Source organism: Dendropsophus ebraccatus, chromosome 6, assembly GCF_027789765.1.
Source record: "Dendropsophus ebraccatus isolate aDenEbr1 chromosome 6, aDenEbr1.pat, whole genome shotgun sequence".
NCBI lineage: Eukaryota > Metazoa > Chordata > Amphibia > Anura > Hylidae > Dendropsophus > Dendropsophus ebraccatus.
Genome location: NC_091459.1, coordinates 48,468,083 through 48,488,448, shown reverse-complemented (window position 1 = coordinate 48,488,448; position 20,366 = coordinate 48,468,083). Strand labels below are relative to the sequence as shown.

General features: G+C 40.4%; 1 protein-coding gene across 2 annotated transcripts; it reads right to left on the bottom strand.

Moving 5' to 3' along the window:
• Positions 1-1,097: 1,097 nt before the first annotated feature.
• KIAA0408 (KIAA0408 ortholog) lies at positions 1,098-19,054 on the bottom strand. 2 transcript variants are annotated; one of them, XM_069974938.1, is made up of 7 exons: positions 18,887-19,054; positions 15,655-15,822; positions 13,642-13,881; positions 12,503-12,802; positions 12,342-12,421; positions 5,031-6,210; positions 1,098-3,102 (listed from the first exon to the last, which is right to left on the bottom strand). In XM_069974938.1, exons 3-7 carry the CDS (start codon positions 13,774-13,776, stop codon positions 2,974-2,976), a joined length of 1,824 nt encoding a protein of 607 aa, XP_069831039.1. In that variant the 5' UTR covers positions 13,777-13,881; positions 15,655-15,822; positions 18,887-19,054; the 3' UTR covers positions 1,098-2,973. The 2 variants fall into 2 exon arrangements, with proteins under 2 accessions (XP_069831039.1, XP_069831038.1); XM_069974937.1 differs by lacking the exon at positions 18,887-19,054 and adding an exon at positions 17,857-18,370.
• Between the last annotated feature and the right edge of the window lie 1,312 nt (positions 19,055-20,366).

The following is a 20,366-nucleotide window of genomic DNA, read 5'->3' as shown; positions in this document are numbered from 1 at the left end:
GCATGGTTGCTAAGTCCTCTACAATAAGAATGAAGGAGGAAGTGCTCAGCTAAGTCCCTGTGTCCTTTGAGCATACTTAGGTTTAGACAAATCCAAGTGTGCAACATTTCATTACTGGTGGCTGGAAAAGTTGTTGGAAAACATGGATACAGCTTATGGCCTATGGCTGAACCCAAGTGTGCTCGAGGTTCGCTGATCTCTACTCCCTATCTCACTATTTCATACAGGTGATGGATTTCATGGAACGTCTAAAGAACCCATCTTATGCAATGAGGAGATAACTATGTACAGAGGCACTTAGATAAGTGTTTCTCCCCATTCATTCTAGTAATCGGTAAGGGGTCTCAGCACCCACACATGTTTGGCATGTCTTTGTTTTAAATGACAGTGACTTTATATGATGCAGAATTTACTCTTTCTACTCATTTTCTAATAATTCCATTTGATATTATTTTAATGTTCAATATAGCATATAGCAGTATAACATTTTATCCTTCTCCTCAGAGCTCTAGTTTAGTAAAGGCTTGTATTCCCCATGATAACAATTTAGAACAAACTAAGGTTATTTTCCCACTACGGGAACATAGCGGGGAAAGTTGGCCGCCTAGTACTATTGACGGCGGCTAACAATAACGATCATCATTATTAGCAGCCATAAATATTACGAGATGACCTTCGGTCCCCGCTATGTTCCCGTAGTAGGAACATGGCCTGACAATTACTAGGATGTTTACGGATTGTACACTCTTCTCTGTCACAATGTACAAGGACATGTCCTGTTGACAAAGGGTCGCAACCAACTGTCAATGTATTCATGTCATACATTTTAAGAAGGAGTAACATAGCAATGGCATGTTGCACAGTTCTTAGAAAAGTTTTATTTTATAAGGAATGCAAGAATTTACTAAACCACACAACAGAAAAGACGATAAGTAGAGATGAGCGAACCGGGTTCGGGTTCGAGTCCATCTGAACCCGAACGATCAGCATTTGATTAGCGGTGGCTGCTGAAGTTGGATAAAGCTCCAAGGTTGTCTGGAAAACATGGATACAGCCAATGACTATATCCATGTTTTCCACATAGTCTTAGGGCTTTATCCAACTTCAGCAGCCACCGCTAATCAAATTCCAAAAGTTCGGGTTCGGATGGACTCGAGCATGCTCCAGGTTCGCTCATCTCTAATGATAAGTCCTCTTATCAACAACAACAAAATATACAAAATACAGACTTACAGGGGTATTCCATGTGAAATTTTAAAACCACACCGCAGGCTGCTGTGTGTGTAAAATAACATAGCCTGGTCCAGTGCTGACATCCCTCTGTTTACTTTCCCCTGATGATGTACTCTCTCCACTTTGTGGCTGTAGTGGGTTTGTACCATCATCAGCAGAGTGGATGGGTGGCGGTAGTGGGAACGAGTCAGTAGGGTAAGTTAATGGGGTAGTTTATTATGTTCGTACATTGGAATACCCCTTTAAGGGATCTTGGTAATATTTATTAAAAGTCTGGTATCAGATATTATAATCTTTTTACTTAAAAGGCTACTATACCTATTAGGCAGTATTTTGCTGCTTGAGTATGAAGAGGAAATATAATTTATGATCAGTAACTGGAGATTTGTAGGTGCATAGTAGGATCCTTGGCACCTAAGTATCATATTCCTCGGAGCTACTGATGCTATATTTTTGTGTATGCAAGCTGATGCCAAAATACAGGCTAAGGTTATAACTGTACTCCTAATATATCAGTCAACACAGTTTACCATTGGCTGAAAGATACTGATACTGAAACATGCTAACAGGGTATTGATGCTAGTCACATAAGTTCTAGTCCTCCCTTCCGTCTACTGTACATACAAACACTTGACATCAAGCAACCCGTAATCATCATGAAAGCCTCAAATCTTCAATTTCACTGGAAAACCATGGATCCACACAATAGAACTAGGACTACTAAGACACTACAGTTTGGCAATTTCTACGTGATGGTATGGTATGAGAAATGTAAATCCATCATTATAAAAACAAGCAATCTGGGTGCATTCCCAGCTTTTAATTTTTTTTATTTTTTATAAATATCAGATAATAGAATTGATCATCCAGCCTATTAAAAGATCTCAGGCTGAAAAATGGATATTAGCTACTGAAAAGCCTATTAGGACCTATATACTGTAGGTGCTCAACTATATCTATAGTGGACCTTCCAATAAGATCATAGAGCAAGTAAATCAACGGAGATACATGCCTTTTATAACCAGAGCTAATATTTAGTATGGATGATTTGTACAACAGAAAAGCAAAATTTTCAGGCTAATAGAAAATGCACGCATATAGAATACATATTGAATATTGTTACAAATAAAGGATTGATAGATGAAAACATAAGTGTCCTTAAGTGTATATGTGTCTTGTGGTTTGTATGTACATCACGTCAGCAATGTCTAAACACAGTACAGCCTGTATTTAGAAACATGCATTATGATCGTGTTACATGCATATATGATATCAACAACTCGGGGTGAATTTATTTAACATAATGGAACTGTACAAGAGTCTACTAAACAAATGGGAAGATAAAATATATAAGTAACTATGACATATAAAAAGTATAGAAATATGTTTCTGCTAGTTATAAACACTGAAGTCAGGTACTGTAAGATACTATACTATGTACTATCTTTGCTTCCTTTAGCAGAAATTTTAAAGGAACTTGTCAAATTTTCCCTTTTGGGTCAATGTCATGATGCAGGAGGGCTCCTTTAACACATATGCTGTGAAGATAATATGGTATTTTTTCCAGTGTCCTATTTAGTGTAACACAGCTGCCTTCCATCGCTGCCTCGTCTGCACATCCCGTAAATTGATCCACCGTGAAAAGTGCCATGTTAATTTCATAAGTTCCACTTTGAGATATGCTGTATACTATGGAAGTCAATAGAATCATTTACTTTTTTAGCAATAGTAGTAGAGACACTAGTGTGTGGCTCTCCTGACAGCTGCAGGCATTGAGGGAAATTTGGTTGAGGCCCATCTAGAAGGTGGGCGCTGATTCGCTGGTCGTGCGGGACGTGAAAATCCTTTCTCGCTTGAAGCTCTTGATATCTGGATGAGAAAAAAATGTATATCCAAATAATGCCAGAAAACAAGCAGCAGGAAATGATACTGCCTCCCCCCCCATATTAGGTAACAGCAAAATGAGAAATCAAATTCCTTACAAGCTAAAAGGGAAACTATCAGCCGGTTATGCTGCGTTTACACAGACAGATTTATCTGACAGATTTTGGAAGCCAAAGCCAGGAATGGATTTGAAAAGAGGATAGATCCCAGTCTTTCCTTTATGACCTGATCCCTGTTTATAGTCTGTTCCTGGTTTGGGCTTCAAAGATCTGTCAAATAAATCTGTCTGTGTAAACGCACCATTAGAAGTATCTAAACTGCTGCTAGCTCCCAAATGTGCATGGGGCGCTGAGGATAAATATTCTTCCTTGGCGCTGTTTCCATGCTATTAGAATTTTACTCCAGGGGTGGATCGGTGCATCCTCAGTGCCCCACACACTATAGGGACATATCAGCAGGTTAGATTCTTTTAAAGGGGTTATCATTTTCTTTCAAATCAACTTGTTTCAGAAAGTTATATAGATTCATAGATTATTTCTATTTAAAAATCTTAAGTCTTACCATACTTATCAGCTGCTGTAAATCCTGCAGTCCTGCAGGAAATGCAGCAGCCGATAAGTACTGGAAGACTTGAGATTTTTAAATAGTAGTAATAGAAGTTAAATACAAATCTATATAACTTTCTGAAACCAGCTGAATTGACAGAAAAAGATAACCCCTTTAACCAGCTGATAGTTTCCCTTTAAAAAGCTACTGTCCTCTATATAGACTTTTGACGTTATCCAGACATGCCGAAAATTTTGAACGCACCAAGTCTCAGTCCTAAGACCCACTGCAACTGTGGGTTATAACCGGGGAAATCTAACGGAATCTCTCTGGCCAGCTGTCTGATCTGACTGATTAAAGAGAGTTGGGCTCTATTGACTTGGGGTCTATAACTATGTCAAAGGTTCATATACTGTAAATAGGACTAATGATATAAGGAAGTACTCTGGGAAGGTGCTAGTGGACCCATTATTTTCCATGATGCTTCTGGTTTTGCAGAGAAAGAGTGGGTAGTGTCTCATCAACACACAGCAGTCCCATAGCGCAGCAAGTGATGGATGAATGACACAGAACTTCTATTCCCTAACACACTTTAAAGTTTCAGTGTAGTTCTTCATGACGGGGCTGTCTCATTGTGATAGAGCTCTTAGTAGGAGGCAGATAAAGTGTTATTGAGGGGAGTTTAATAACTTTGCATTTATTACTATATAGATTAACTTACTATACCACTGTCCCTTAGGGCAGAAGCTATATCTCTTACACCATTTTATACAATAGGGAGAGGGCCAAGAGATGAACAGGGAGCTGCCAGAGATGCCAGGGCCTAAAGTTTGTCGTAATGTGTCTGTACAGGTAAGAGCTACCAGCCTGTAGTCCTGAACAGGAGGGAGATTTCTTCTGCTGTATTTAACCAATTGAGCAGTGGCTAGACTAATACACTGTAACAACACCTCAACTGTGAGGAACTGTTAATTACAAAGTTGTAGAGATTTCATTGCTGGGGTCTAGACTCTGAGCCCCTGAACTAAGCTGATAAAACATAAGTGCATAGCAGCTTTGGCATTAGCTGAGAGGTTAAGACAGCCGACAAACTCATCTTCCGGTCTCCCAAGTTCAGCTGGAAGAAAGAGACAGAAAGGATGTGGCTTACAATATCTAAAGCTGCTTTATGCCCAGACAAGGGTTCAGATCTAGTACCCTCAATTATAATTTTTCTTCTTTTTACTATACCTCTATAATATATCACCTGGAATATTTGGAATGGTATAAAACTGATGCTAGGGTTGTATTGCCTCCAATGTCTTTATGGGAGGGCATGTAACTAGTTGAATAGCACAATAAACTTGGTAATGGAATTGTGTTCTTACCTCAGGCAGCCTTAGGCTGGAGTCTTGATGTGGATACCAGCGAATGTCATTCTGTAGAACCTTTGCTGTTTGCTCAAGATGAAGCATCTCTAAACATTGAGTCAATGTGTCGGAGCTGCCACTGGTCAACAGGAAGTCTGACTGTGTCCATTTCTTTACAGACTGTTTAGAATTACAAACAGGAGGAGCAACTTTGGTCTCGTAGCTTTTCAGAAGCCTTTCCACAACCCCATAGTTGGATCTAGAGTCTGCTGACCGTGGTCGTCCAGACAAGTTGATACCCTTCCAGTTGTGTTTCTCTAGTGTGTTCCTATAGCTGCTTGTAATATGAGGTCCGTTTGTCTGTTGACGTTGTTGAGCCTTAGGCTTCTCCACTTTGGCACCATTATGAGATGTGCTGACTGCACAAGGTGGATGCTTTATCTCAGTTACAGTCAGTGGTGTTGTAATGGCATGTCCAGTTACATGTGGAGGCACTGGGGAACTCAAAATGTCTTCATCTATATCCAGTGCCACATCCATTATCGTCTCGTTGTGACTAACCGCATTTCCTTTCTCAGCTTTAAATACTACTCTGTTGAACTCGTCAATCTTTGCTGCTAACTTTCCATTCTTTATTGTATTTCCATAGCTATAAGCAGAGCCGACAGGGGAATGTCCTAACATTATTACTTCGGGATATAAACTGTCGGATTCAAAAAAGTTATTTTGTGACATTGAAAGATTTTGTTTGTTCATTTCTGGAGTAAAATTGTTGATATCTGTAAAAGTATTGAACAAAGACTCTGTAAATTTTCCATCTTCAAGCCCTCCAATGCCACATAGCCATTCCAGATGGCAAAATTCTCCATCATTGGTACTTAGTTCAATGTCAGTGGAGGCTTTCTTACTCGTGCTAGGTACAATAGTTTCATTCATGACTGGAATCGTATTCTGAAACAGAGAGTTCGACAATGGAAATGAAAAATTTAAGGAAGAAAATGCTGTATCCTGAGTTTCCAAGGACCGGCCATATTTCTCTTGCTGTTGGGATGGCTCAGCAGTGAAAACCTTTGTGGTTTTGTTGCTGCGTACACATTCCTTTTGTTCACATGTAGACACTTTAGGATAAGATGTAGGATTTCTTGCTGTTTTCATGTGAAGAGTTCTCCTGGATTCTCCGACTGAATCTGACATAGCTCTGTGTAGGAATTACAAGAAATTAACATAAGAAATATCTAACCTTAGTATGTATATAATACAAAAAATTACCAGTGTTAACCGGAATTACTGTTTTGGTTCGGCAACTGTTTGGGTTCAGCAACATTCTCCAAACCTGAATTCTTGGCAGCAACTGGAGAAGTTGGATGCCATCCTAGGGCTGCCAGGAGAACAGGGATACAGCCATATGCCATAGGCTATATCCCTATTTTCCAGGACTCTCTAGGGTGGCATCCAACTTCTCCAGTCACCGGGAGTCAAATGCTGAGCATTTGGGTTTGGAGAATGTTGCTAGGCCCAAATAGTTAGGCAAGTCCGCTTAACACTAAAATTAACAAATAAATCAACAAATATATGAAGAGCCTCCATGTACTTTTTTTCCATATGTTCTCCCCAGGTCTGTATACAGGTCCCCTGATATTGGGGATCTGACATACTGAATTTAAAGTAGTCCCTTTTTTGTTCTCCCCATTTTTATATGATGCCAGAAGTATCTTGCCACGTCTTATCCTTCTGCTCTATAAATATAACTTGCATTGTTCTGTTAACAGTGATTTCATGTCTATTTATGCCACCACAGAAAAGTATGTATTATATAACTACATGGCAATAACAATGCTTAGGAGACTGCTAGCTGTGTACTGTGCCTGGCAGCTGAGACCATGGAGTATTCTAAGCTTTAGTTTGTCAGCTGTTATAGCCAATCAGCATTACAAAGTATGTTATCAGCAAAGCTCTTTCCAAGTGACATTTCCACAACCTAATGCCATTCAAACTCTGGTTCTAGTACCTCTGCAGTGGGAGTCCTTAAAGGAATTCTAGCAGCAGGTAATGACTAATGATTAATCTTACTTTTTCCTCAAAGAAAAAAGGGTTAGGAAAGATTTAATCATGTTCAATTCCCACCTATAATCTAAGCTTGTGTGTAATAGGTTTCTATTACATGAATTGGGTTCTTTGTCTGCAGCACATCCTGACTCACACCCTGAAGCTTCTGAAAATCCTCACTGCCTGGTCCACTTGGTCTCCACTCCTCTGTCCTCCCCCTCCCTTCTGAGACAGAGGTTCTGTTGCCAAGCGACCTGTGACACCTCATCTGTAACCCTGCCCACTGCTGACATCACACAGTGATCACCTGGCCAAGTATAGGGGAAAAGAGACCCTGTTGTTTTGTCTCTCGCTATGTTTCTAATCTATGTAGATGCATAGATAGAAAGACACACAGACAGATAGATACTGTGTCTACTGTGAAAATCAGAAGCAGATTAACCCAGTGGTGGGTGTATACAACAAGACAGGGGCGTGTACCCAGCAGCTGGCTTTAAGATGCAAGGCATGATGGGAGGTTTTCTGGCTGGGTTCCATGTTTTAAAACTGGGATCATATTTAAAAGTTTTAATCTGGGGCTAGGAGCCAAGGTGTCAAACAATTGGGGGGATTGTTGAGTGCATCTATATGCTTTTTGTGCATTTTAGTTTTTTATTGGATCGCTGGAGTTCCCTTTTAATGTTGCCCAAATCATGGAGAGCATGAAACAGCATGGGACAGGCTCCTTTACTACAATCAGCTATCATTTTATCATAGTTGAAGGGGTTATCCAGGTGTATGAAAACATGGCAACAAAACCCCACCCACAAGAATAGTTTTGCCTCTGGAGAAAAGTGGACATGTTTTTTTTGAGTCTGCATAACCTCTTTAAATCCAGTCAGCTTTTAAAACCAGGAAAGGGATAACAAGTCATCTGGATGGTAGCGAGCAGCCTTTCAGGCTTAATTATTACATCTTTTTACATATACACAAATAAAGAGTCCAGCAGGGTGGGGAACAGTCATCCCCCATATCCTGATGGATTAAAAACTATGATTTTATTGAAATTGTTTCAGCAATAACTAGTCCAGTCTTGTATGGCACTTCATAATCAAGTATGGACCTACTCTTTCCCTAAAATCTACCATATACACAGTAAAGTCATCTGTTACTGGATCTACAGTTTAGTGCCATTTACTATTAAATAATAGACGTGCAATGTGAAAACTATCATGTATTTCTCAAACAATACATAATCTGCTGAACTACAAACATGCAGTCTTTTGCTTTAACCAATACTTATCATGTTAAAAGAAAGAAACTATTGTGTCTCCCACCATACAAAAATGTATTTGATAAAGCGTTGTGTCAATTTTTATATTCCTACCAAAAACCTAATAAAACATTACTCCGTAAAGATGACCTTAAGTTCATACAAAAGGCCCCCGCTATTGTGTACTGTAGTCTCTTCTACTTTCATGTTCTTCTACTTCCAACAGTAATGTTGCTACTTAAGTAAAAAAAAGACATTTCTCTTGTGAGGATAACACCATGTTTTAGATATAAAGGCTTCTTTCTTAAAGTGAGCTGAATCTGGGCCAACATTTGCTTGTTCCATCAAGTAAAACTCAGGGATAAAAAAGGATTTGGCAAGATTCTTATATCCTCATGGGAAATGTGATTCCTGATATCAGTCCAAAACCATATTTCTTGGGAGCATTTCGTTAACATTTGGAGAAAAAAACATTGTCTTGAAAGAGGCAAAGGTTATCTGTATAACCGTTAGCTTTTTTGCAAGTTTTTATATAAGATTACTGTATAATAACATTTAAAAGGAAACTGATGAATCTAACCTACTGAAATCTCAGTGATGCGCCGGGACACTTAGCATGAAGGTGAGTTTCTTACTTTAACCTCTGCCCTATTTCTATGCAGTTTGTAGTTTAATCCTGAAACCAATAAAGTGGTTTGGTGCACTGGGGGCAAGACTACCACCCACAGTGCACCCATCTGCTCCCAGCTGGCAATCCCCTTCTAATGCGTATCAGTTGCGTGGGCCGGCCAGATCAGTGCGGGGGGGGGGGGGGGGCTTTTCCTGCCCCCAGTGCACCAAACTGCCATACTAGCCTCATGATTAAACTACAAACTACACAAAAACTGCAGAGAAGATGAAGGTAATGAACTTACGTTTATCCTCAGCACCTCATGCGCTATAGGTAGATTTCAGTAGGTTAGATTCGTACACGCATATGTATAAGCATCAATTTAAATTCAGAGGTGTAATGTAGTCAAAAACACATCAAACAGGCATTTTTCATAGTGTTCTATACTGTACTTTGAACCATCTAGACAACTCTTTTTTATACACCCTATCATATTAGAAGATTGACATGACAAACTGTGCTCTAAGAGACGACTATGGATGCTTTCTGAGGGGCTGTCAATAATAAAAAAAAAAAACAGCTTGATATGTGTACTAGTGGATAAGAGGTATGGATACATAAATAAATAAATAAAAGAAATAAAGCTTAAAAGAGAAGTCCCACGAAAAGAAAGGCAGGGGGAGTGACAACAAACAAAGTATACTTACCAGTAGAGAGGAGTGAGTCGCTCATCTAAACAAAGTGAAGCGTTTCATTTGATCAGCGCTCGGCTCATCAAGTCGGCTGGCTGTTAGTGCTGCTCTGCTCCCTGTCAATCCTCCCAGGATGCCTGGAAAAGCTGGATCTAATCCTGGGAAACCTCCCCCAGTTTCCCAGGATTGGATCCAGCTTTTCCCCTGCACCCGGGATGGAGCGTCAGAGAGCAGAGCACTTAGCTTCATTTAGATGAGCGATTCGCTCCTCTCTACTTACCAGTCCTCCATGCCTCCTTCACATACGTCATGTACTTGGCTCTCCCAGCTGCAATGTCACGGCCCAGTTGATTGATTGCCTGCTACTTCAGTCCCTCCCAAGTCACTGATTGGCTAAGCAGGCAATTGATCATCCAGGTACGTGACATTCTACCCATAAGAGCTGCAGGAGGCTGGGGATAAGGATAGGTAAGTATAGTTTGTTTTTTATGTCTCCACACTCCCCTGGCTTCCTGCTTTTTTTCTGTGGTACTACTTCTTTAATTCCTATGTTGGAAACTGCTATGCTCAAAGCACTCCCTTTTCCTGAGCCAAAGAAGGGGAACCAGTGTCCCTCCAGCTGTTGCAAAAAGACAATTCCCATTCCCATCGTGCCTGGGCAGCAAAAGCTTTGGTGAGAATTTCAATTTATCTGCTTTCTTAGCCATTTTATTCTACTCTACTGGTATTCTACTAGTTTCAGATAGATTTTTAATTATTCCTGCAGCTTGGCAACTGTGAAGCAACTTGGAATTTTCCCAGATGCTTACACAAGGCATGGTTTAAACAATAGACTCTATTAAAGAGGAGGAAATATTTTACCATTATTACATACAGTCATGAGAGACAGAAAGTACACCCTCTTTGAATTGTATGATTTTATGTAGCAGGACATAACAAAAGCCATCCGATCCTTATAGAGTCTTAAAATAAGGTAAACAACAACACACAACAGATTCAACTGTGTCTTTATTTATTCAACAAAAATGAGGCCAACGTGGAAACCAATGTTTAAAGAACTAATACACCCCATGAACCAGGAGCTTGTAGAACCTTCATCAGCAATAACTTGAAGGAATAGTTTTCTGTATTAGCCTTAACATCGTTCTGGAAAAATTTTTGCCCATTCTTCAGCATATTAAAGGACAATATCCGACTGGGGTGATTTTTGGCCAGGGAGGATGAAAGAAGTAACATGCTCTTACCTTCCCCGCTCCAGCGCTGATGCCGGCATCCCACAGCTCCGGACCACCGGGCCCAGCCGCTTCTGGGTCTAAGTGAGGACCTGGGAAGTGATGTGTGAGACCTGCTTAGCCAGTCAGCCGCCGAGGGGGGACCCCACCATAGCCGCTGACTGGCTGAGCGGGCCTTGCATGTCAAGTCCCAGGTCCTCTCTCTTACCAGGAGAGCTGCAGGAAATAATCGCTGGAGCGGGGGAGGTGAGAGCATGTTACTTCTCTTATCCTCTCCTTCCCCTGGAATTCTCCTTTAAGAGTTGTAAGGCATTTGTTCATGCACAGTGCTCCTAAGGTTCCACCACATCACTTTAATTGGGTTGAGGTCTGAACTTTGACTGGGCCATTGTAGCACTTTTATTCTGTTGTAGATTTGCTTGTCAACTCAATGACTGCCCAGGTCCTATGGCTGCACTTCCCCACTGTCAATCATCTCTATCCAGGCCCCACAGATTTATAATGGAGCTGCATGGATGTAGATTGCGTTAAGCCGAGGAATAAAATGCGTAACCAAGCTCTACTCCAGGCTTGTTCACCTGACTACTGAGACCCCGACCACTCAAAGCTTTTGACATGTCCCTGTGAAAAATGGAGGATACCAACGGCACCAATAGATCCAATTGCAGGTAGTAGGGGATGGGCGCTGGAGGTCCACAATCCTGCCACAGTAGATTATGGAATACAATCCAAACAAGTCCAACAGCATCCAGACAGAACAATCTTCAAAATTTTATCGGAATGTCAAGTACACGGGGTCTTTGTCAAGTATATGCTTGACAAAAACCCTGTGTTGGAAAAAGGGACATTATTACAGTATATTAAAAATATGGCTGTATTTTTACCTCAAAATTACAGCTATGTTATACCTTTATTTTACTGTGTGAACATAACCTTAACATGCTGAGTGCGGGTTCTAGAATCTCAGATGTAGTGCTTGTTTGATTTTTTTTGCAATTACTTTGAGGGCTGGCCTAGCAGTGAATTTGCTCAGACCTCCATTTCTGGGAAGATTGTCAACCACCTTGAATGTTTTTCTACTTGTGAATTATCTTTCTCACTGTAGAAGGATGAACTTTAAATTGTTTGGAAATTACCTTATATCTATTACTATATCATTGAGCAGTAACGGAGAACTTGACTCCTTCTGCCTAGTTTTTTTTACATAGTTACAAGTTGTGACGTCTCATGAGTTGTTATTCATCTGAAGCTGTATTTACCCAATTTTAAGGTCTTTTATTTTTTTTATTATTATGTCCTATTTACAGATTTCAAAGAGGGAGTACTTTCTTTTTCAAATGACTGTAAGGCTATAGTTTTACAATTTCTACAATTTCTAAGGCTAAGGATTACAATTTCACAGGTCAGTAGGAAAGGGCTGGACAATCACAGTCCTGCATGCTATAATTGGTAAGGATGAACCCTTATACATAATTGACAATTTTATGGAATACATACTTTTTGCAGTTGGTTCTTCCTTGGATTTCTTCCTGGTATTTACACAGTTCTTCGCTTACTTTGGCAATCTCTTTCAATGCCTGTGGATTAAATACAGCATTCATATTGCAGTCATAGATTACTGTAATTTCAGCTTGGCCAAGTCTTTTTCATGCACTTACATCATTCAGGGTGTCATTTTCTGTCTTGGACATTTTTTGAGCAGAGTCCACACTACAGTTATGGTGATTTTGATTTGGCATTTTGAGCTCCATCTTCTCCATCTTGGTACGAGAACGGTCATTAAGCCGCATTCTGTCAATCTTGTCTGGCTTGACGCTAGCCACATCATTCTGCCTTGCTACATTTGTTTTTTTCACAGGTTCAGCTTGTGAAAAGGGTAAGGAGAACTGCAGCATTTTCTCCTCCAGTCTTTCTTCAGCACCATTCTTCTCCCTTCTTAATTTGACCTCCTGATATAGCTGCAAACGTAAGAAAGAAAAAATTAAGTACAGGCTAGAATTAAATATATTAACTCAAAAGAGTATATCGCAACCATCTAAAGCTTCTATAAAATACCTACTATATAAAGGAGAACTCTGTCCAGGACCCATTTTTGAAAATACTTTTGAAGGTGTTGGGTGAAAATTATTACATCTACTTACCTCCCCGGCTCCAGCGCATACTGTCGCTCCAGTCTCCGGCCACTTCCTGGTCTTAAAACTTAACTTGAGACATGATGTGGCAGGCCCGCTCAGCCAATGAGCAGCAGAGACGGGACACCACTACAGCGGCTGATGGCTGAGTGAGCTTGCCACGTCAAGTCCAATCTCAAGACCAGGAGGCAGGCGGAGTGGCGGTATGCTGGCAGCAGCACTGGAGCTGGTGAGGTAAGTGGATGCTATTGTTTTCACCCACCACCTCCCCGGGTGTTTAGAAAAAATGTGCCCAGAAGGAGTTCTCCTTTAATCAATACTTAAAGAGGTATTCTGTTTTACTTTTGAAAATTAATATTTAGGCTTAGGCTGTTGGAATATAGAAAACAAAAGCTATATTTACTTTCCTCCCCTCCCCCCCACACTTTTCTTCTCATGGAACATGTACCGCTGCACAGCACTTCCTATGTGAGGGCCAACATGAGGAATTGCCTGTACTGCCAGTGATTACCCAACAGGGCTAATACTTGTGATGACCCAGAAAAAGTGCTCTGCAGCAGGACCAGGCTCAGGAAGAACAAGAGCAGCCAAGGGAGCGAGGCACAGATACACTAGATAGGACATAGGTAGAAAAATAGACAGATAGCTGGATAGACAACACATACCTCTTCTATCTTTCTCTGCATCATTTTCCACTGGTATTCCCATTCTTTCCTTTCATTGTCAAACCTGTCTAACATCTCCATCTTTTCCACTTTCCAATTCCATTCATTACTCTCTACTTGTGTCCTGAGCTCCATGGCTGCCGCAATCTTATCTTCCAGCAGCTGCTTCTGTTCTTCTTCTCCTGTCTTTGTGTACTTCCAGTTGTCTGGATTACTCGGACTGGCACATGTCTCTTCTAGCTGTAAATATGTGAACACAAAAATTGGCTACAAACCACTATATAGCCACGAAGACTGCATTTACTGTATGTAACGGTAACAGCTGTTGGGCGAGAGTTGTGTACTATGATGTAATATTAGATCATCACTATATGGTTACAGGAATGTGTTTGATCACTGTGTTAATCTGTACGGGTTATATGTTTAGGAAATTGCTCACACTTTGCTAATTTCCTGTTGCGGAGCACTGAATCTCTCCTGTGGTGGCACTGATGAAAGTGAAATTATTACTGCTGCGTTCCCTCATAGATTACAGCAGATAGCTCAGCCTCCTAGCAAGCAACTTTGGGAGCAGATTATTGCCAAGGGACCCGTGCAAGCAGAGCTTGCCAAAGACAGGCAACCCCTTTAAGGAAGGGGGGCTTCATTGCTGTCACTGTTAAAAAAGGGTTTGTGATCACTGTGACTCCTAAGGGTCAATAAGACAAAGTGACAGCAGTGCTAGGAAAGAAGGAAAGTACAGTGCTTCCCTGTTTCCTTTTCCGGAAGCCATTCCTGTCAGCCCAGACAGTCTGTGCGTCGGATCTGAAAGCAGGAGGAGTAGTACAGTGTTCTCCTAATGCTCAGCCATTTAGTTCTAGCAATCGTTGGGGATCAGGATGGTTTGGCCTCCCACCATGCTATATCCTACATATTGTATATGCAATCCTTTTCTGGGAAGGAGGAGACTTACGTTTGCTCCATCTTAAATATGCAGGAAACCTTCATCCACACAAGCACTGAAAAGTTCGGAATAAAGGTATTGGGAACCAACAAGACCACTTCACCCTCTTTTTTTTTTACAATCAAAAGTGAGGGAGATTTAACCATTTTATTTTGTTGTAGGACAATGAGAAGTGTGACCTTTTAACATAATAGGATGGGGGGCGTTTTGCCATTATGTCACCTCTTCTCCTACCTATCAAGGCAAGGATTTTTGTCAGGACAACAACGTTTTTGTAAGTCTCTAAACAGCATTATCCCATTGTATGAACTTTGTAAGATTATGAAACTTCCTAAACAAAACTAGATTTTGAAGGATATTTATAAGAAAATTAATCTTTTTCAAACCTACTGGTATCAGAAAGTTATACAGATTTGTAAATTACCTATATTTAAAAATCTCAAGTCTTCCAGTACTTATCAGCTGCAGCATGCCCTGCAGGAAGTGATGTATTGTCTACAGTCTGACACAGTGCTTTCTATTGCCACCTCTGTCCATGACTGTTTCTATGGGGATTTGCTACTGCTCTGGACAGTTCCTGACATGGACAGAAGTGGCAGCAGAGAGCACGGTGTCAGACTGGAAAGAATACACCACATCCTGCAGGAAATATAGCAGCTGATAAGTACTGGAAGACTTGAGATTTTTAAATTAAAGTAATTAACAAATCTGTATAACTTTCTGACACCACTTGATTTGAAAACATTTATTTTTGTGGAGTATCCCTTTAAAAGGGCCCCAACTAAATTCTGCATGTTTGGATGGGACAGTCAGTAGCACAGCCACTCATATAACATATAAAAAAGCGTGTCTATACAGGCATTTATGAGAATGTAAACACTTCTGTGCTAAATCACTGTAGGTAATTTACTATAATATTATTTGGGCTATTAGTTGACTAGTTTTGTATCTGTAGTGTTCATTTATGACGCAAGCATAACAACAAACATTCATAGGGTTTCCATCCATTGCTCCATTCTGCCCTTCTGATAGAAGGGTACAATGTGAACACAACCTTACATTTACAGTACCTTGGAGATGTGCTGCTTCAGCTCTATCCGTTCAATTTCCCACCCGCATCGATCATTAAGAAACTGCAGGAGAATGTCAGACCATTTTTTTTCTTCTCTTCTCTGTTCTTTCTGAATCACTTCCAAAACAGCCTTCAGCTCGAGCAAATTTCCCCTGTTTTCACCTGCCTGCAACATGCAAGATATGTACGTGATGGAATATCACCATACACACAAAGAACACAGCATTCCTAAGGTGAAATAAATCCGTTACTACTTTTGGACAAGTCCCCAGCCTCCAAGAGAAAGAAAAAAAGTCAGCACAGCCTCTTTGGCCAGCAGCATGACAATCTGTATAGAAGCATTATTCACGACCACCACATGATAGTCATTGCTGCCCTGTACATTAGTAATGCATTCTGCACAATTAATTCAATGTCTTGGGACATGTTCCTTTTTCTATAGCTATTCTTCTGATTATACTCTAGGGAAGAGAGTTGGTAACATTTATGTGAGTTCCTCTTCTAAAGAATCCATTCTGCACAATATCTCATAAAGACGGTAACAATGTAAACAATGGTAATATGCCGTCCCTTGACTGCATGCCCAGCCCTTCAGAGAGTGTTAATGACACATCCACCCAGCCTCGGAGAATTCCCCCTTCTAAAAGGTTTGATCTGCGTTCAGAAACAACATCTGTCAATGATTTATCTGCTGGACTTTGAAAGCTGGAGCACGCTCCCTGCGCCAATGAAATACATTATGCTGCAATCTACAAATATTTTATTCGAAAGAAAAACAAATAAAATATATTTGTATTGTCTTAGGTTAAAAAAAACACAAAAAAAACCCTGGTTAGTTATACACAAACAACACTCTTTTCACTGCATTGCTAAAAGAAGGGTAAATCTAAACAATTCTGTACATATTACACTCTCTGCCTTAAAATTAGAGGGGAACTCTGGTGATTTTTTTTTCTTTCAAATTAACTGATGTCAGACAGTTATACAGATTTGTCATTTACTACAATTTAAAAATCTCAAGTCTTCCAGTACTTATCAGCTGCTGTATGTCCTGCAGGAAGTGAGGTATTCTTTCCAGTCTGACACAGTGCTCTCTGCTGTCCCCTCTGTCTGTGTCAGGAACTGTCCAGAGCAGCAGCAAATCCCCATAGAAAACCTTTCCTGCTCTGGTCAGTTCCTGTCACAGACAGAGGTGGCAGCAGAGAGCACTGTGTCAGACTGAAAAAAATACACCACTTCCCACAGGACTTACAGCAGCTGATAAGTACTGTAAGACTTGAGATTTAAAAGAGAAGTAAATTACACATCGGTATAACTTCTGACACCAGTTGATTTGAAAAAAAGCTTTTTAGCTCTAGTTCCCCTTAAAAAAAAACAAGCCACACCATGACCATTATTTTGTATACACATAAAGTACGCTAAGAAAGTATAGTCAATACAACTGCAGGGCGATATCCTGACTCATCCCAGCTAATCTCAGCTGGTACATTACTTGGATACCATTCTTACATTTTCTAATAGTGAAAAGGGCCTGGGTTTATTCATCACAAAAACAATACCAAAATTCAGCAACTTGGAATATTCATAGTACTTATATTACATCCATACAGACTAAAAAGTGGAGCACTTGATGAAGCTGTCACTGCTACCATGGTGTTTATAAACCATTTTAAGGTATGAAGTGACAGGCATCTTTTAGGAGGGACGTCTGTTAGGGGCCAAATAACGTCCGTTATTTCATAATGACGACCGTTATTTGTATAATCACAGGCATCATTATGAAATAACGGCCATTATTTGGTGTCAAAATGACAGCCACAAACAGCCAGAAAAGTGGGTGTGTGAACATAGCCTAAACATGTATTTATATATGCCATTCTATACAGCATATAAATCATGAGTAAATCATGTATACAACTACTCGAACAGCAACCTATGAAAACCTGTGTACCTGTGTATATATATATGTGTGTGTGTGTGTGTGTGTGTGTGTGTAGATAGATAGATAGATAGATATGATATGTCACTATGAAGCATGGAAATATGTAAAATTAGAAGCATTACTATCATAAAATAATTCTAACTAGTCATTTAATACATGCATATTTACTATTTTCATTCCTATACCTGGCATTATATTTACGCAGATGACACAAAGACTCCTCTATAGAAATATTATAAATACTAAAACATAAATTACTTTTAACTCCGTAACTTCCTTCAAAAGTCCTTCCTTCTCTTTCATCCACGCTTCCCTTTCCTTCCTGTGGCGCCTCCTGAGATCATCACACTTCTTTTTCAGGTGCAGATTCTGCTCCAGAAGTCCCGCTGTATTATCTTGACAACCACTACTTAGACCGGAGTTTTTGGCGCCGTTCTTGAAAGGGCTGCGACTTCTGTCTCTATCTTTCACCTTACTCCTGGACAAATGGCAAGTGCCATACCTGCCCTGGTATCTCTGACAGTTACATAACTCCGACGTGTCCTCATTTTCATTCCACATATCTTGATCAGTCACAACAGATGGGATATCTACTTATTCCCTCCCCCCTTGTTGTCGCATGGTTTCTCTTCTAGGTGTAAATATCCATATCATTCGCTGTAGTCATAATTTCCTTCTGGATCACGGGTCTTTGGCATCTTCCAAGGTCACCAGGACGCTGCCTTCCTACTTCTACTAGTAAACATCCTCACTTTAGTCACTATCCTTGTCACGCAGCCATGGTTTATTCCCCCCCCCCCCTCCCTGAGGTCCTACACTATAGCTGGAAAAAGAGGGTAAGACCATATGAGCCAAGAGCAAGTTTCTAAATGTAAACTTCTTCTGACGTAAAGGCAAGGCTGTTATTTTTAACACGTTGTCTTTGTGGTATGGCATGCCGTGTAAATATATATATGTATATACATGGAGGATAATAAAAAAATACTACAGGTGAAAACATCTCGTGCACTTTCTAAATAAGGAACGTTCTGGCTATATTCATTTCACTCGACAGCTGTTGAAGAAAAACGGACATAGAAGGAATGCTATGGTTACCTCCAAGGGACACCAGTTACAGTACTACTTGTCAATATTGTCTTGTCAATAAATCACTGACCCGAAAAGCAGATGAACAGCTGAGGTGTCTGATCCTGGCTCTGTCTTCAGAGTCACATTTCAGCGCACCCCCTCCAGCACTCAGTTACTGAGGTTTAGGCAAGAATATGTGATCACATCTGTAAAAACTTACCTTCTGCACATTAGCGATTATCCGGTGAACATAACGGACTCTGAATGCAGTACCACAGGCAGCTGGATGCAAGCTTACTGTGAGGATGGACTCTAGCAGCAGAGGATTGCTCCACAGAAATTCTATGAAGTTCTTCCAACTACAACAAGAGGAATCAACGCAGTCACTTCAGCCGTTTAAAAAGACAAAAAAAAAGTAACATTTGAATGCAAACTAATCCAGAATAAAATGACCCGGGCAGATGAGTCTCCCACCCCCCCAGTGACGTAAACCTGGGAGAGGACAAAATTTTAAGCCTTCACATCCAGCCCCCATTCTGTAACTTTAGATGTGCTGGTATTCTGTGTAAACAACTTCAAGTCCAAGACATTTTTAGACTTTATAGTGTAGCTCAGAAATTCAGGAGACTACAAGTCGAACTAAAGCACATGTATGAGAGCTGCCTGTTCAGTCCTGAGCTTTCTTTTCTATCCTGAATGAAATAATAGTGCGAAGAGGAAGAATGTGAACAGAAATATAAGAACAATTGTATGTGAAGGGATAACTGTAATGCAATAGAAGTCAATTCTAAGGCAGGAAACTCCCTGGCAGAGTGCTGGAAGTTGTACATTCAAAAAATCAAATATTGCTTGCAGCTTTCATCCAGATCAAGACGTGTAGAGGCTACTGGGAGGGTAAAAACACCATACAATGCCCTAATAATACAACCATTTGTTGCCACTGAGAGGCCAAATTATAAGAGTATCCAAATCAATGTATTAGATTTCAAATAAAATAAAAAATCTCCAAAAACTGCAATATAAACAAGTTTTTCCAGAGCTTTAAAAGGGTCTCTTTTTTTTCTCCAGAGTCTCAAGTTACCATGTTCTCATCTGAAGTACTGAAGAACCATTGTATACTTCAGGGGAAAAAAAATGTTTTCAAATAAACTGGTGTCAGAAAGTTATACAACAATTTGTAAATTACTTATCAGCTGTTGTATGTGAAGTAGTGCATTCTTTCTAGTTTGCTCTCTGCTGCCCCCTCTGTCCATGACAGGAACTGTTCAGAAAAGGCTTTCTATGTGGATTTGTTACTGCTCTGGACAGTTCAGGACATGGACAGAGGTGGCAGAAGAGAGCACTGTGTCAGACTGGAAAGAATATACCACTTCCAGCAGGACATAGAGCAGCTGATAAGTACTGGAAATCTTGAGATTTTAAAATAGAAGTAATATACAAATCTGCATAACTTTCAGACACCAGTTGATTTGAGAAAAATTTTTCCCACATACCGTTTTTCACGCATACCGTATCCGCAGTGGATTTTATGCTGCAAGTTCAAGGCGAAATCCACTGCAGATACCTGCCTATTCACTTCAATGGGATTACATACTCGCAGCGGGATGAAGTCGGCGGGGCAGCGCATTTGGCTGAGCACCAGGAGATGCCGGGAGCCCCTGAAGCAAGCTGAAGTATGTACCCAGGCCGCGGGGGTTAAG

Coding starts and splice junctions, on each gene's coding strand:
- KIAA0408 (XM_069974937.1), bottom strand. CDS start 18,159: ATGTGGAATGAAAATGAGGACACGTCGGAGTTATGTAACTGTCAGAGA. Junction 15,823..17,856: donor AGGAAGTTACGGAGTTAAAA/GTAATTTATGTT, acceptor TGCATGTTGCAG/GCAGGTGAAAACAGGGGAAA. Junction 13,882..15,654: donor TGAAGCAGCACATCTCCAAG/GTACTGTAAATG, acceptor ACATATTTACAG/CTAGAAGAGACATGTGCCAG.